This window comes from Agelaius tricolor, unplaced genomic scaffold, assembly GCF_023055355.1.
Source record: "Agelaius tricolor isolate 1412-34295 unplaced genomic scaffold, bAgeTri1.0.p SCAF_30, whole genome shotgun sequence".
NCBI classification, from domain to species: Eukaryota; Metazoa; Chordata; class Aves; order Passeriformes; family Icteridae; genus Agelaius; species Agelaius tricolor.
The window spans coordinates 3,736,111-3,754,719 of record NW_027269290.1 but is presented as its reverse complement, the minus strand read 5'-3'; the positions used below and the strand labels follow the sequence as shown (position 1 = coordinate 3,754,719).

The 18,609-nt window shown below is 41.7% G+C and overlaps 1 protein-coding gene across 1 annotated transcript; it reads left to right on the top strand.

Moving 5' to 3' along the window:
- The first annotated feature begins 6,208 nt into the window (after window positions 1-6,208).
- LOC139601222 (bile acid receptor-like) lies at window positions 6,209-15,400 on the top strand. The gene is made up of 10 exons (XM_071450052.1): window positions 6,209-6,299; window positions 7,817-8,173; window positions 10,120-10,260; window positions 11,653-11,792; window positions 11,879-11,986; window positions 12,076-12,175; window positions 13,251-13,379; window positions 13,645-13,764; window positions 14,903-15,016; window positions 15,171-15,400. The coding sequence occupies exons 1-10, from the start codon at window positions 6,209-6,211 to the stop codon at window positions 15,398-15,400; spliced, it is 1,530 nt and encodes a 509-aa protein (XP_071306153.1).
- Window positions 15,401-18,609: the final 3,209 nt, after the last annotated feature.

Sequence of the window (18,609 nt, the reverse complement as noted above, 5' to 3'; positions counted from 1 at the left end):
GCTAAAAATAAAAATCAGTTGCATTTAAAAGCTAACCACAGTATTTCACAAATCTCTGCTTGTTTTTCCAACTTTCATGAGAAAGGCTGGATGAAAAAGCCAATGGGATATTGTGAAAGAGATACTTCTGTGGAAAAAAATATTTGTTATATCAATTGTAAAATTTCAGTTTTACTATTGAAATTTTTTTGACAAATTGACAAGTTTCTGTATGAGGCTGCTTTTACCAGAAAGACAAGTGCTGAGCATAATTAAGCTTAGAACATCATTATGTTCATTTCTGCTGCATAATCACTGTGTTGCAGCTTCCCATCACCACACGTGATCAATGCAGGACATCTGAAAACTTAGAAAACCCCATCATATGCTCAAATAACATTTATTAGTCAATGCTGTTTGTTCTTGAAAGACTCAACCATTGCACTCCACAGAGAGTCATAAATGGCACATGGAAATAAGCAGCCTTAGGGCAGCTCTTCTCTGGAGCCCATGGAACAGAAATGTGTCCTTCCCTTGAAGGGTGGTTCCCATTTCTCCATGAAAACCTTACTGTCCCAAAAGAGTATTTTAAGTGACTTTGCTGGAAGTCACCCCACAGGAAATGATATTTTCCTTTTCCCATCTAAGTCCATGCAGTATCCAACAGAAGCAGTTTTTCCTAAGGTGAATGGAGAGCTGATGTTACACAGAAGGCAGGGGAGCTCCTCCTGCAACCTGCTGGGAGCACTGGAACAACATGATGCCTAGCAAGAAAATTCCCTATGCAAAAGGTCACATCTACCTAGGAAACAATGCAAACACCAAATTGCAATATTAATTTATTAGAAGTTACCAATAAAGGAAATACTTGGGGGTTTAAGAATGAAATTTTGCTGAGTTAATGGCAATGTGAACTGAAGTTCACTGAGGCTGCCAATGAATTGAGAGTGAGCCAGAGAAATGTCTGGATGAGAACACAGAGAACAAGGTAAGTGTTTGGTGTTTGGAGGTCCTGGCCCCATCCAGACTTTCCAAATGAAATTATTATATCATGTAAAAATCTCCAAATAATACTACTGCAATATTTTCCCCATTTAGGAATTGAACATTTTCCATCAGCACCCGGAGATGTCAACGTGAAGCAACCAAAATGGGAGAATTTAGAATTCTAGCAGGAAAGCAGAATCTGAATGCTGGGTGGGCACTCAGAAGCAACCAAAATGGGAGAATTTTGAATTCTAGCAAGAAAGCAAAATGTGAGTGCTGGGTGGGCACTCAGAAGCAACCAAAATGGGAGAATTTAGAATTCTGGCAAGAAAACAGAATCTGAATGCTGGGTGGGCACTCAGAAGCAACCAAAATGGGAGAATTTAGAATTCTAGTAAGAAAGCAGAATCTGAATGCTGGGTGGGCACTCAGAAGCAACCAAAAAGGGAGAATTTAGAATTCTAGCAGGAGAGCAGAATGTGAGTGCTGGGCAGGCAGGACTCTGGGAAGCAGTGACGTGAGGGTCCCCATGGCCTCTGTCCCTGATGACCCAGTTGTGCTGTGATTTATGTGGCTTTGCAGCTGCCCTTGCTCCGACCCCAGAGGAGCTGTGTGGGAAGTTGGTGTCTCGGAGCCGCGGCGTGGCTCTGCCGAGTGTCTGGAGCCCGGGCTGTGCACACAAACTGATAAATAGGGGAAGGCAAAGGCCTGTGGGCTCCAGCTGCAGCAGAGCTGGGACCGGCTGGGAGAGGAGCTGTGCCCGCAGAGGAGCTCCCTGCAAGCACTGTGAGTATTTCACTGCCTTCTCTGCATGCTCTCAGGTAGAAATTGCTGCTCAAGCTGTTCACCAGTTTGCCATGTGAAAATGTTCCAGGTGCTGCAATGCTTTTTTCTTCTTTACCTCCTTTTTTCTTTCTGTTTAAACATCTGACTAAACGAAAACAGCAAGCATGCACTTTTCAATCTGGTATTCTACTGCCAAGGGTTTTTTCCAACAATACTTCATTTGACACACAGAGTGAAGAAAAACAACTTTTAAAGTCGTTTATCTGTTTCCGTTCCCAAAAGTTCTCAGAAAAATGTGAATTTCAAATAACCTCTAACCTCTTATTTTAGAATGTATAAAAATTATGCTTTTGAAATAATTATTCATGGAATAACAATTCCAAAGGAAAATTACAAGATAATTGCAATTCAGTCCATTGGTGAAATAAGCCAAGTTCCTATTATTGTTATTATATGGAATATAACAAGTATATATATAAAAGAATATAATAAGTTCCTGTTATTGTTATTATATGGAATATAATATATGGAATATAATATAATATAATTATATATATAAAATACTATTATAAGTTCCTATTATGAGTATTATAAGGAATATAACAACCAGGAAGGAACACATTTAATAAGAAGCAACGTGGAATTTCTTCAAAGAGCAGCTTTGGGGAGCTTCTTGGCACATTTAAACCAGGAGGAACAGAAAAATCTTTAATAATGCATGTAAGCTGCGTACAGGATCAATCAAGGGATCCTAAAATTTCCCCTGCAAAATCATTCTGTAATTAAGCAGTGATTACTGAATTGCTTGAGTGAAATTGAATAGATTAACTGGCATCACACCTACTTGGCACTGATTATGCTCAGTTACTTTTTTTTTTTTGTAGTTTTCTGTTTAAATTTTCACAAATTAAAAAAATATAAGCTTTGCCTTCCAGCTGCAAGCAAAGTGCAGTGATTAAACCTGAGCCTGAAACGTGCTCTGAGTTCCACTACGTGACCACTAACGTGCCCCAAGGTGTGCTAAAGAGATGGTGAAGACCTTCAGCTCGAGTTCCTAAAATTCCCTGTAAACAAGAAATTTCCCCATGACTCAACTGTCAAAATATTTACGATAGCAGCTCCAGCACTGTCAGTACCGACCTCTGAAAGGGCTCCCTGTAGCTCTGCTCCATGAAGGATGTTTTGTATCCCAATAAATTTGATAAGTTGATGATATGTTGCTTTATGATATGGGGTTTTATAGCAATAAAAATGATAAACCCCACATCTTTCACCATAAATAGAAATAAATAGATGTCCAGTTCAGATTCTAGTCTGGACGTGTACATTCTATTTATGGTTCTACTTTACTTTTATCAATCAATGGCTTTTTTTTTTTTTTCTTTAGTGGATCCCATTTTTGATAAATTGTCAAGTCTTTCAGCTGGGACTAAGAACTAAATTTCTGCATGAGATGGGTAACCAAGCCCTTGAATCAGCACATTCTGGTTTATAGTGAACGTTTGTAGTTCAGAAGATGAGCACTGGCAAAATGAAGCCTGTAAAAACAACATTTTCAAACGTGCTTAAGCCACCTTGAGTGTAGGTCACCTTTTCCAAAAAACACCATTCCCCTCACCTGCTCAGGACTTCACATGTGAAAATGAGAAAGGATTTGGGCCAGTAGCAGAAGGAGAAGCAGGAACAGCGTGTGCTTTACACAGGTGACATTTTCTGTTAGTTCAGTCTGTGTGACTCAGGGCTCAAGGCTCCCAGTGTGTTACTGCTTGGGATGCTACAAAATAAATGATTAAAAAATTCATCTTTTGTTCCCACTTTTTAGTCTAAAGACCTTTATGCATCCTCTCTGGGAACATATTAAGATTTTTGCCTCCTTTTAAAGCGCTCATGCACAAACATGTGGTTATATTGGGAATACACAGAAAAAAGGGGCACAAAACATTTTGTTTTGGGAATGGCATGGCTTCAACTGCCCCAAGCATCCAAACCCATTGCTCCATTTTTACTTCAGCTTTGTTCCAGTTACTGTTTTGGACATTACACCTGGGCATGTCTGGTACCTTCTGTCAGGAGCTTCACCGTGCTGGGCACGTGCAGAATTCCCTTGCCTGGATGAGGTTAATGAGTGTCTGTGTGGTTTGGGGAAGTGTCCCATGAGGTGTGAGGGGTTTGGGATGGCCACAGGGCCTTGGGGAGAGCAGCATATGGATCATGGCATGCCAGGAACTGCTGCAGTTTGGAGCAGGCCTCCCTGCTGCTGCCTCACTCACCAGGGAGGAGGCAAAGGTTGGAAAAAACAACTCTCACAGTCACTCATAAATAATCAAAACTTGCCTGACCTAGGAAATGAAGTTCCTTCCTTATATATCTTATTCTCTTCTCTTTTTTTCTCCTTTTTCGCTTTAAAATCCCAATGCTTTGTTTGATCAGAACAAGGTTGTCAACGCTAAATTCTCAAATGTCAGAAAATGAAACTCTTTATGTTTATGTACGTCTCATTCTAAGACAGTAGAGCATTCTTCAGACAATGACTGGGTTTACTATTCTCACTGTTCTAACATCCTCTTAATTCTTTTAATTTAAAATTTCAGCTTACAAAGCCTCAGCCTAAGCTGGAAATTTTGGAGGTGCAACTGGTTACTGTTATTAGCCATAAAAATCAGTAAGAAGGGCTGAATCCTTTCTCATAAAATACCTAAGCTGAGGAAACTTTGCCTAAGGAAAATCTACTTCCATTTGGTACTTCATACTCCCAATATACTGCTTTTATTAGACTGGATCAGTGTAATTCTTTTATCTACTATTCAATTATGACTTTTATTTAAAGAAACCACTGGAATTCAGAAACACATTTCTTCAGCAAACACACATTTTTGGGAAAAAATGTAGACTTTGCCCAGGCCAAATTGATCTAACTGATAAGACCTCATGATTCAGTGACTTATTTTGCTCTCAAACAAATATTTACTAGCAGAGATAACAAACCCCCAGCATTCCAGCCTCACTGCATCCTTTCACCTTCTGCTGACAACACGAAGTGAAAGTGGTCAGCCCCAAGCAGTCTGGGGGAAGGGATGTGTGTGTTTTACCAGTCAGGACTTCAGATTCCCTGGGGTGGTTCATTCATTGTCTCAGCCCAGCAAGGTACAGGTGCAGCACAAACCCCTTCCCTCAGGGAGGGTCTCTAAACCCAGCTTGCTGTAAATTCTGCAGAGAATCCCATTGAAGGAGTTGGATTTGCTGTATTTTCCAAATCCTTCCATGCCTTTTTCAGCTTTTTTATCCTTCCTGTCTGCTCAGGGAAAGCTTGTGAGTGGTTCCTGGGCGAATTGTGTCTTACAGCCCTTGCTCAGTGGGCATCAGGCTCAGGAAAGGTTTAACTGTTCCCACATCCCACTCATGCAGAGGGACAAGGGGGCAAGGAAAACATTCCTACTTCCTCCCCTAATGGCTGCTCTGTTAGCTCTCAGTTCTAACCAACACCAGAGGTTTGCTGTAGATGTATAAACTCAAACTCAGCTCATGCCACTGTCCATACAGAGGCTTTTCTTTTTCCCCTAAAACTCTTCTAAGAGTTTTTAGAGCACGCATTTTCAGAACTCTTCTAAATTTGAATTTATAAGTCAAATTACTGAAAAATGAGGTAAGTGTTGCACTCCAAGCACAGCAGCTCTTCTCACCATGTCACTGTGAGCTCTCAGTGCACTTTGTTATGGGGAATGTCAGTGAATCCAGCCAGGAGCCCAGGCTCCTTCAACTACCAAGGGACAGTGGAAAGCTCTTTAGAGGCAGCACATCCTATAGAAATCAATATTTTGGTCTTCACTGAAAACTTTACACTGTTAAAGGAACACAGGAAGTGTAGTTAAGGCAGTGCTTAAGCAAGGCAAAGTTGAGTTTTACTGCATAAATGAGTACATACATGATGAAGAACAGACATTCCATGCTGGTCTTTCCATGCTATTTCCCTTACTTCACCTCTGATAAAACATGAATTAATTAAACTCATTAAAAGCCCATCTTTGTGCACAAACAGGACAGCCCCACATATACACCAGAGCAAATGCTCCAATTCATGCCCAAAGCAAGTTTATTCTATCCAGTGAAGCTCCTTTTAACCTTCTCTGAATTAGAGAATTTACCAGTCCAATTCCCCCACATGGTTTTGTGTAAAACTCAGAGCAAAACATTTCTAACTATAACTTGGAAACTTAGGAAAGAATTTTACCCTGAGTTTGTAATATCAGAACACTCAAACATTTTGTAGTCTCATTGAGGTTGTTATGTGACTTTCACAGAGACATCTGATTTTCTTGTGATCTGAAAACTCTGCCATATTCTGGAGTTTTTCTGACTCTGTGTCTAACCTACCCAGCAATTCTTTCCCTTGGGATGTTTCTCTTCCTTTGCCCTTTCCCCAGGTTGCTGTTTCAAGGCTGCTCTCCCAGCAGAGTGGATGAAGCAGTGCAGCTGGGAGCAGAGCATGGCCAACACCTTTGTCACTGTCCCTGACGGGTACGGCCTGCCCGAGCCCATCCAGTACTACGGTGAGTGAAGCAAGTTTTGTACTCTGGAAATGCAGAAAAATGAACTCCTGGGGGAATTATTTTTTGTTTAATTAATTTTAATTTATCTTTAATGCACTTGAAAGCTCTTACCAAGCTCCTACTGAAAGTGTATGGAAATCTATTACTGTGTGCTCATACAGATTTTTGAGCACAATGGGATTATTCTGACTGAGCTTTCCATAGAAACATCCCCAGTGCTGTCTCTCTTTGACCTGCATGGAGAAGACACAGGTTTTTTTACAGTATTCCAGATAGATTATCAATAGATAATGCCTCTTCTATATCTTATGGAACTATAATTGCAATAACTAATTTGATTTTTGAAGCCTAAAGGCAGGACTCAAAGCCCACTAAAAGGAAAAAAAAAATCTGTTTTAAAAAATCTTCCCAATTTGTTTTTATGGAGATTTTAATAATCCCAAAGGAAGAATGAAACATGATGCATGTTGCACAGGCTTTCTTTGGTATAGCTGTGTGTATTTAAGGGAGCCTGGATAAAATTAAAACTCAACAGACAAAAAGGCAGGAAGAAACTATCTTTGTACTTCTGTACCTACATTTTACTAAACTAAATCCCATAACTGTAAAGACACATGTAAAAGTCTCTGCCTTTTACTCCTCTGAAGTTCAACTTTAAGACCCCTGTCACAGTTATTTTTAGTACTCTCTGATTTCTACACAATTTTTCTCAAACCCTTGTGCAACATTTTCAAAATGATGCCTGAGATATGTATCAGTAACAAACACTTTATTCATTAAGAAATTCATTTGTGGAACATATTTGACTGTAGTGTGGACAACTAATAAGAACAAACCTTAAGTGTAAGATCTGAACACAACTGTGCCATCAGTTGGCAAGTGATATTCAATTATCTACTAACACTAATCCACATGATATTGCCCAAACTGTTACTGAGCCATTTTTGCTACATTTCAGATTTCACTTAAGAGCATTACAGGTTTAAATTTAAATAGAATGTGTCAGATTGCCCCTCTAAAAACGTGTTCCTCTAATATTTATGCTACTAAATCTATAAAACACTTTTTTTGACAGTGTTCGCAGGGGTCTTAGGATGAGGGAAGAGATGAGGATCTGACTCCATGTTTCAGAAGGCTTGATTTATTATTTTATGATATATAAAAACTATACTAAAAGAATAGAAGAAAGGATTTCATCAGAAGGCTGGCTAAGAATAGAAAAAGAAAGAATGAATAACAAAGGCTTGTGACTCAGAGTCAGAGCCAGCTGACTGTGATTGGTCATTAATTAGAAACAACCACATGAGACCAATCCCAGATGCACCTGTTGCATCCCACAGCAGCAGATAATCATTGTTTGCATTTTGTTCCTGAGGCCTCTCAGCTTCTCAGGAGGAAAAATCCTAAGGAAAGGATTTTTCAGAAAATATCATAGCTACACATTTTCAAACTTTGGAGCAGCTGATGTTGAGATATTCTCCAGGTTTTCACTGCACTTTCCGTTTCCCTCGGAACAGATGTTCTACCGGAGCACATCAACTACCAGCTGCAGGAGGCGGATTTCCAGGCTGCCCCGTACTGCCAGTACTCGGCAGTGCCGGTGCCAGCGCTGCAGCCCCAGCCCGGCCCAGCCCCGTACGGCTCCTACAGCCTGGAGCCCCCGTACGGCGACGGGCCCTGCGTGGGCAGTAGCTGCGAGCTCAGCAAGGGCCCCTTCCCGGCTCCCTACGGGGAGGACGGGGGGTTCCAGGGGCTCAAGAGGCCCCGGTTGAACCAGGCGGTGAGGCTGAAGGGGCAGGAGGAGCTGTGCGTGGTGTGCGGGGACAAAGCCTCGGGCTATCACTACAACGCGCTGACCTGCGAGGGCTGCAAAGGTGAGCGGGGACACGGGGCCTCGGTGCCACCTTCCACGGAGATTTGAGCTGGTGCTACCACAGCGGCTTTTCATTTATCTTATGAACCCCTTATCTAACAAACTTACTCCAAATTCACGTTTTTATAACATTCTTTGAGGAAATATTTTTACAGTCTGTGTTTAATACGAGCACTTTAAGCATCTCACGTTTGCATTGATGACTCGTTAGAGTAGTGTTAGTGTAAGCAGGTGCTGGTTTTCTTATGAACATTTCTTAGAGATTTGTTTCACTGTTATTAATTTCACTTATTATTATAATTGAATAAAAGCAAGTAGTAATTACTTGCTAATCATATTTTAACTTGTAGGTATGGGAGCTGTGTCATGAGGGGCAGCTGTGATCTCTGCTCCCTGTGAGCAGGCACAAGACTTGAGAGAAGGGCTGGAGCAGTGTCAGGGGAGTTTAGGTTGGATCTCAGGGAAGTTTCTTCCCCCAGAGGGTGCTGAGCACTGCCCAGGGAATGGGCACAGCCCCGAGGCTGCCAGAGCTGCAGAGAGTTTGAACTCTGCTCTCAGTGATGCACAGGGTGGGGTTTGGGGTGTCTGTGCAGGGCCAGGGGATGGACTTGGTGATCTTTGTGGGTCCCTTCCAAATCAGCATATTCTATGATTCCGTGTATGGAAAATGTCAATTAATATCAGTCAGAAAGAACCAGACATAACTATGTTTTTAAAAAACCAGATTTCAAATCAAGGTAACTTTTCCAATTAAAAAACCCAACCATTCAAACCCGGAGGACACTTTTAAATCCTTATGAGATAAAGCTCCTTTGATTGCTCCAGCCATCACCTTGTTATAGATACATATTATAAAATTGGCTTTTCGCAAATATTACAATGGATTTTATATGTGTGATGTTAAAGTAACTTTGCTATGAAGTTTTTATTTCTGCTGTTAATTAAGCTTAGACATAGTAGTGAAATAGCTAATATAAGCTATAATATAATATAAGCTTATACTATATATATTATATAGCTAATATAAGCTATATAATATATATAGTATATATAGCTATATAGTATATATAGCTAATATAAGCGATATAATATATATAGTATATATAGCTATATATAATATATATAGCTATATAGTATATATAGCTAATATAATATGAGCTTATACTATATATATTATATAGCTAATATAAGCTATATTATAATAGCTTATGCTATATATATTACATACATATAAGCTATAATATTACATACATATAAGCTATAATAAACTATATTATAATAGTTTATACTATATATATTATATAGCTAAAATAAGCTATATCATAATAGCTTATGCTATATATATTACATACATATAAGCTATAATATTACATACATATAAGCTATAATAAACTATATTATAATAGTTTATGCTATATATATTATATAGCTAAAATAAGCTATATCATAATAGCTTATGCTATATATATTACACAGCTTATACTATATATATTATAATAGCTACATACTTGTGTAAAAATGCCTACTTGAATAAGATAACATCCAATGAACATAAAGACACCTGTACAGATCTGCCAACTATCAGCACTCACCACCTGAAGACAGTGTGGACCAAGGCCCAAACTGGACGTGATAAAGAGCCAAAACCACAGCCAAAAACCACACATACTCTAAAAAAGCAGACCCAAAGAGAAACCATGTAAACTAGTCCCTGAAAAACGGAAACTAGTTTATAGATATACATAAGAGTCTATAAATATGCAACAGGCTGATGCAATGGAAAAGGTGTTTAAGGGGTATCCCCAGAAGTAACAGTGTCGTCTTAACTGAGTGCCAAGATGCACCTGGCCTATGCACCTGGCCTTGTCTCCTAATGTCCTTTATTAATCTTTTTTACATTTTCCCAAGAAAGTAAACGTGTTTCTCACATCTGGTGCCCGTTGCCAGGCTTCTTCCGGCGCAGCATCACCAAGAAGGCGGTGTACCGCTGCAAGAGCGGCGGGCACTGCGAGATGGACATGTACATGAGGAGGAAGTGCCAGGAGTGCCGCCTCAAGAAGTGCAGAGCTGTGGGAATGCTGGCAGAGTGTGAGTGCTCCTTCCTGCTGGATTTTGTACTCATCACCGCAGATAAAACCTTCTCCAAAGTCAATCTCTTCTGATGATATTGGTCTGAGCTTTGCTTGGCTGTAGGGAAATGTAGAAAAAGCTGGGGTTGTTTAGACTGGAGAAAAGAAGACTCAGGGGTGACTTTATCACTCTCTACAGCTCTGAAAGGTGGCTGTGCTCAGGTGGGGCTGGGCCCTTTCTCCAGGAACTGACAGAACCAGAGCACACAGCCTCAAGCTGCATCAAGGGAAATATAGGTTGGTGTTCTGGTGTTTGCAGGGGTCCCAGGACAAGGGAAGAGACGAGAATCTTGACTCCATGTTTCAGAAGGCTGATTTATAATATTATGATATATACTATATTCTATTATACTATACTATATTCTATTATACTATACTATATTCTATTATACTATACTATACTATATGAAAATGATATATTAAAACCATACTAAAAGAATAAAGGATTTCATCAGAAGGCTTGAAAGGAAAGGAATGGAATGATAATAAAATCTTGTGACTGTCCAGATAGTCTGAGACAGCTGGACTGTGATTGGTTATTAATTAAAAACAACCATATGACTCCAATCCCAGATGCACCTGTTGCATTCCACAGCAGCAGATAACCATTGGTTACATTTTGTTCCTGAGGCCTCTCAGGAGGAAAAATCCTAAGGAAAGGATTTTTCATAAAATATGTCTGTGACAGGTTGGATATTAGGAAAAAGTTTTTCATGCAAAGAGTGATAAAGTTCTGGAATGGCTGCCCAGGGAGGTGGTGGAGTCACCATCCCTGGGGTGTTTAAAACAGACTGGATGTGGCACTGGGTGCCAGGGTTTAGTTGGGTGTTAGGGAACGGGTTGGACTCAATGATCTGGAAGGTCTCTTCCAACCTGGTGATTCTGTGAAAATTAATTTTGTGGATGGTGGAACCTGTAGCAGCTTGGTGTGCAGAAGCCTCACCTTAAGAGAACTGTTGTTCAAAGAGAGTACAAGAAAAAAAAGGAACTACTAGCAAGATAAGCTAAATATCCCCAGTCTTATCAGGACAGCAATGAGCAGATCAGAGGAGCTTTGGGGTTTGAGGGAAAAAATTAAATAAAAATGGCATGATGGACTTTGGTAAAAAATTCTGATGCCTGTGTGTCACAGAGCCACAAGGACAAAGATGCCTGCAGACCCTCAGGCCTTTGGTGGCCACTGAACATCAGCTCACCTGATAAGTGACACAGTCACATTCTCTAGGAAACACAGTTCATTATAGGTGACAGCTTCTGTGCTGCAAATTGGAGTTACCTCTAATAAAAGTGATGACCTCAGACTGTCACTAATTGAAAATGCAAGCCCTGATGGCCACTTCACACCCTACAGGTTTGCTGACTGAAGTCCAGTGCAAGTCAAAGCGACTCAGGAAGAATTTCAAGCAGAAGAGCAGTTTCCTTTGCAACATAAAGCTGGAAGATGAGGGACTGAATAGTAAGCAAGTATCATCTACAACAAGATCTGGAAAAGTGGGATATTTTTCTATTTAAAATATCTCTTTTTATCACTTATTCTTCCTCCAAGGTGTTGTGACTCGATTGGTTTATTTTTTTAGCAGATTTCAGAAAAGATGGAACTTACTCCAGGAGAACATCAGCTTCTTGACCACATTGTAGCAGCACACCAAAAATACACAATTCCTCTTGAGGAAGCCAAGAAGTTTGTAGGTATCCAGCATCCCCAGCCTGCATTGCTGAGTCACTGCTGCTGTGTATTTTGGCTATATCCAATGTGCAAATGCTCTTTTTGCAGCTCCAGGAAACTGCAAGCCCTGAGGAAAGTTTCCTCCACCTGTCTGAGACAGCTGTTGTGCATGTCCAGGTGTTGGTGGATTTCACAAAAAGACTCCCAGGTGAGTTCCTTCCTTTGGGGAACATTACAGGAACCAAATCAAACTGATGGCATGAACCAGAGAAAAATAAGGCTTCAAGAAAAGGCTTTAAACTGATTATTTGTACTTCTAATGTGTCATTAGGACAACCTAGAAGCTTTCAGTTCAAAACTTTGCTATGATTAGATTTCTTCTCCATTTCTGACATGGAGTAGAGACGTTTTCTGGAAGCATGTGGACCTCAAAATACCACCTTGAGGGAATTACTATCTCACCACATTCTCTGAAATCCAGTTGAGTCTACAATTTATCATAATCACCAAAGGAAAAAACCAGATGTTCCTTCAAAGGAAAAGGCAGCACAGAAGGGACTAACCAGGTGTTCTTATTCATATTTTCCTTTCATAAAGAACAAGGAAACATGCAATTAAATTCACTCCATTTCAGTGTAAAGTTGACAAAGTAACATTTGACAGGGAGGGTGATAACTTTTCTTTGTAAAACTCACTGACAAAGGTCAATCACCATATCTAAAGCAGGAATTTGATGTCATTCAGCATCTGTGGGGCAGAGCTGAAGGAAGGGGTGAGCTGTCTGTTTGCTTGTGTTACACATCCTGCTTTGATCAGGTTTAAGAAAAAAAAATCACCGAAGTTCCTTTGCTCTTGAATTACAAGTACAGACAATGAGCTTGTCAAAAGATGAACACAATTTCTAAAAAGAAAATAATGCAACAATTGATGGAGTATCCACAGTCACTAAACAATGCAGCAAATTTACCAGGTGTTAGGCCTATATCAGACATTAGGAAGAATGTTTTGATAACCCTTGCTTAGTCCCAGATTTTTTACTTGTATCTTCCTGTCAATCTTTTAACACTGAAAACTTCCACTCTTTTTTTTTTCCCCTTTTTAATTGTCTAACCTGCAGACTAGCAAGAAAGATCCCAAGTCTTTGGCACATGCATCATTTAACTATGGTTCCTCCTTTCCAGTAAAGATATTTACTTTTAAAAAATCATTTTTTTCACATCATGTTGAGGGCTTAAAGGCAGCCCCAGCCTTCCCTGCTCCTGAACATGCACCTTTCTCTGCAGGGTTTGAGAGTTTAGCCAGTGAGGACCAGATTGCTCTGCTGAAAGGGTCCACAGTGGAGGCAATGTTCTTGAGATCAGCTCAAATTTACAACCAAAGAATGAGTGAGTGCCAGCCATCAACCAGTGAAAGTAGGTCTGAAATACTTGACTTGCATCATTGTGGGGTGAGTGGATGATACCAGCTATATTAATTACCTATTATACATTGTGTCAAATTTAACACAAGAGACCTTGACCAATAAAAAAGCAACCAAAGAACTTGGATTCCAGATGCCAAAAAGGATTTTATACCTCTGTGGGTCTGGGAAAAATTCACACATTTTCAGCAATGATACAGACAAATATTTAAGATCACTTTAAGCTTGACTGGGAACTGTCATCTGCCTTGTTCCAGGTCATGTCAGACTTTCTGATCACGGGACGTGTTGTCATGTTCAAAACCTTGATAAAAACAATATTTATTCCATGGAAATGTGTCATAATAAAGAGAGGCCAACTTCTACTACTACCACAGGTAATGGAGGTCTCAGAATATAAACATTGTGAATTTTTTGCTTTACTGGCCCTACTTTTCTTACACTGAGCGTCACTGTCCCTATGGCCACTGTTCCATCTCCTTGCCTCTCTTCTTCCTCTCTTCTCTCTTTCCTTCTCCTCTCCCCCTCCCTTGAGCTGCTCTGGCATTACCTCCTCAGGTATTACACACTGGCATTACATCCTCATGGCAGGGAGAGGTGTCTATGCTTGCTTATACTCCTTGGGTAATATACACATTCAAAAAAATATACACTACCATAAACCTTTTGTTATTATTTTAGCAATTAACATTGTTTTCACAAAGTTAGTTAACTATTTCATGCAATAGAACAGCCCCAAGCCTTTAAAGATTCACAGAATCATGGAACAGATGAGATTGGAAGGGATCACAGTCACCTGGTGCCAGCTCCCTGCTCCAGCAGGGTCATCCCAGAGCACATGGCACCAGCTCATCTCCAGATGGGTCTGGGATATCTCCAGTCAGGGAGACTCCACACTCTCTCTGGGCAATCTGCTCCCTCAGGGAGATTCCACACTCTCTCTGGGCAATCTGCTCCCTCACAGGAAAGAAGTTTTTCCTCATGTTCAGGTGGAGCTTCCTCAGCATCAGTTCCTGCCCGTTCCTCTGGTGCCATTGCTGGTCCCTGCTCTCCCTGCAGACAGGGACACCCAGGAATGAGGGCCCCTCTCAGCTGGAGCTCCTCTCGAGGCTGAGCAGCCCCAGCTCCCTCAGCCTTTCACAGAATCACGGAATCACTTAGCTTGGAAAAGACCTCTAAGATCACAGAGTTTAACCATTCACCATTTCCTTGTAAGATGCCCCAGTCCCTTCACGAGCTCCACAGCCTCAGCAGGGTCTGCTCCAGGAGCTCCATGTCCCTTGTCCTGGGGAGCCCAGAGCCGGACACAGCGATGCAGATGGATCCAGGGAGGGTCACCTCACACCCTTCAGGCAATGATTTGTAACTGTTTCTGCACTGAAATAACATCCTCATTATTCTGCACCTTTGCTGGGTTTTTTTGTTTGTTTGTTTTTGTTGGGGTTTTTTTGTTTGGTTGGTTTTGGTTTTGGTTTGGCTTGGTTTTTTTAAGCAAAAAATGTTTTTTATTTCAAGGCATAACTGAGGAGTTCATCACCGCCCTATTCTACTTCTACAGAACCATGGGGGAACTCAAAGTGACCGAGACCGAGTACGCTCTGCTCGTAGCAACAACAGTGTTCTTTTCAGGTAAGCTGGGAAGGTGACAACAACGAGCTGTCACTCGCCCCTGGGGAGCTCCCATTCGTCCCCTCAGGGGCGGCGGCGCCGACCGGACCCTGAGGGGCGGCGGCGCCCGGAGCATCCCGCTCATCGCTCTCTCCGTGCCGCCGCTCTCCCGCAGACCGCCCGCTGCTGAGGGACAAGCGCCATGTGGAGGAGCTGCAGGAGCCGCTGCTGGGGATCCTGTACAAGCACTCGAAGCTGCAGCACCCGCGGGACCCGCAGCGCTTCGCGCGGCTACTGGGGCGCCTCACGGAGCTGCGCTCGCTTCGCCACGCCCACGCGGGGGCGCTGCGCGCGCGGGACCCGCGCCTGGCCGCGCCGCTGCGCGACCTCTGGGACCTCCACTAGGCGGCGCCAACGCCGCCGGCCCGCGCGCCTCTTCCCGCCTGGGCTGCGCGCCGGCGTTTCCCGCCCTTTTCGCCCTCCCTCAGCGGCCGCCGTGAGGCGCCGGTGTCGCTGCCGGTGTCGATGTGGGCGGCGATGTCGCTGTTGGTAGAAGTGTTGGTACCAGTGCCGGTGCTGGCATCGGTTTGGGTGCCACGCTCAGTGCCGGTGTCAGTGCTGGTGTCGATGTCGGTGTAGTGTCACTGCTGGTGCAGGTGGTGGCAGCGATGTCGCTGTCGGTACAAGTGTTGATGTCGGTACCGGTGCTGGTGCTGGTGCCGGTATCGGTTTGGATGCAGTGCTCAGTGCCAGTGTCAGTGCTGGTGTTGATGTTGGTGCCAGTGCCAGTGCTAGCTGTCACGCTGGTGTCAGTGTTGGTGTCAGTACCAGTGTTGGTGCTAGTGTTGGTATTGGTACTGGTGGCAATGTCAGTGCCAATATCAAGTGTTGGTGTCACCCCTTTTCTCCAGGCTCACCAAGAAAAACCCGTTCAAACGGCTCATGTGGCTGTCCCTGAGCACTGGGCAGGGCCTGGATCCAAAGCCCATTGAGCCCTCAGGCTGTGGGGCTCTGTCAGGTCACTGGTGCCACCAGCTGCCCCCGGCCTGACTGCAGCGGGTGGGGGACACCAACAGGGACATGGGGACACTGCTGGGAGCCCCCGGGCAGAGTCCTGGCCCGAGCACACACATCCCGACCTGTCCTGGGAAGTGTTCAAGGCCAGGTTGGACCAGACTTGGAGCAAGCTGGGATGATGGAAAGTGTCCCTGCCCATGGCAGGGGTGGCACTGGATGAGCTTCAAGGTCCCTTCCAACCCAACCCATTCCATGGTTCTGTCTGTGTGTGAAATTTGCTGAAGTCATTTCTCTGCAGACTGCCAAGACTGGTGCTGGAAGGAACATCTTTGACTTCAATTTCAAAGACTTCTGCTGTTATTCTCTATGAAGACTGAAGGAAATCATCTTCCCAATCATCTGCTCTGTGTAGTAGCTGCACATCACTGATGATAAATCCACGTTTGATGTGGGTGATCCAGCAGTGAGCAGTGCCCCACTTGGATGCTTGCACTGGCTTTGAAGTCCTGCTTACACCAGACCAAATGTGCAGTGGAAATGTTCTGTCACCAAACTGAGTTATATGAATTAAACAAATTATTGTTTCATGTCGAGGGTCCTTACAGAATATGTTTAGATTCAAATGTGATATTCTGACAGGAGATGAGTTACACTATTTATCCTATTTTTTTGTGACTTGAAAACCTTGTAAAATGGCATTTTCATACTAAAACATAGACAGATGTGGTGTTTAAAACTACCCATGGGAGTAAAGAAAAAAATAAATATCAACTACTGGACTTTAAAGAAATCATTTTGCTTCGTGAATCCTTTATCATGCACCTGTGCTCAGATAGGCAGCAGCTGATGAATTCTCCCCATCAAAACCTTCCACTCTGGCCTTAGCCTATAAAGCAAACTACAAAACACCAGTGGTTTGAAAAGCCACTGTGAAGTATGAAGCAAAAGAGTTCCAAAGTCATTACCAATATCGGTAATTTCAAAAATTGCAGGTAGTTGATTTATTAATTAAAAATCGTATTTTCACATTAGCTGTAATTGTTTTTTTTTTCTGGATTTTATAACCCTTTACAAATCTACCCCTAGGAAACTAACTCTTAAGTTTGTGCAGAGTTTTAACAAATGCCCAGGTGATGATTTTAATTTGCCATTCAGTCCCTGTACTGTGGCAAAATCACTGACTCAGGTAAAACTAAAATAAATTTTACCTTGCACATTCTTTGACATTTTTTAATATTGTCGAGTTTTAATATTCATGAGCAATCTAACAGTTTAGTAGCTGTAAATGTTAAATACAGTTTCACTGTTAGTTTTTTTTAATATGTTGACCAAATCACTTCATAGTTCAGATATGATTTCACAGGAAGTAAAACTTTGCTCTGAAGCCGATGAAGAAGTCAGCTATGCATCAACTCTGCTTATCTGAATTCTTAGGGCTTCTTAATTTGTTCACAATCAGTACCTCAAGTATTATTTAGTGAATATTTCAAGGCTAAATAAGAAGGCAAAGGGGAATAATAATTCTCTGTTTCCTGTTTGCAGCTGAATCACTTAGAGGAGAACTTTTGAAGATTACAAGAGGAAAAAACATCACTTAAGTTTTGCACACTTACAGTCAGGTTCCACCGAGCAAATTTACTTTTCAGAACCTGATTTTCAATATTTTAAGCAATTTATACTAAAAGTATTTATAGAATATAATGCAAGTGCGTTTGATCTTTGTTAAAATCTATAAATATATGTAATATTACATTTTAGTAGCATTTTTTAGTAAGCATCCTATTTCTCTTAAATATAAAGTTGAATTGAAAATCCAGTTCAGAAAAGACAAATACTGAGCATTTACCTCTTCTATTCTGTCCCACCTGGGGCAGAGTTTTACCTTTAGCATTATTTTGATGCTGGGTTGGTACTGTTCATCCTTGACAATACTACAGGACTGCCCTGGATTGTCTTTGGTACTAATTTGTTGTTTGTTCTTTTGTTTAGCTTTGCCCTCAGCACAGTGATTGTGTATCTCAGACTAACAGAAACATCTCGCACTTTCCAAAGAAATGAAACCAAATCCAAAGGGCTCTATGGTCTGAGCCAAACAGCAAATAGGATTATGAAGTGTTTTCAGACCATAAATGGAGATTGCTGGCATATGATATGCAACAAAGAGATTTGCTGTTTTACTCTGGGGTTGATAGGAAATGCTGCAGTTAATCCTAGGAAAGAAAAAGAAGAGCAGACTGTGAATCTATAAATTTGAGAGATGAGAGCTGTGTTTTGGGCTGTTACAGAGACTGGCAATAGGCAGACTAGCTTTGAAAATTCAGCAGCCACAGTCTGTTTAAATTCAAAACCTGGCAAAACCACTTGTTTCTATGGTAGCATATCAGGATCTTATTTCCTTTTATCAGTGGAGGGCTGCAACTGGATGGACTTGGAAATAATTCCTCTACCAGAATACTCATCTTTCAGAATCTGATTGGTTTTGTCTGTTTTTCAGCAGCAGAGCTGCTGGTTTGTTTGTTTGCAAGTGTGGACATGTTTTTACTTTACTATCTACAGCTGCATATTTCATGGAAATAAGAGTGGTTCTGCTCTGTAAG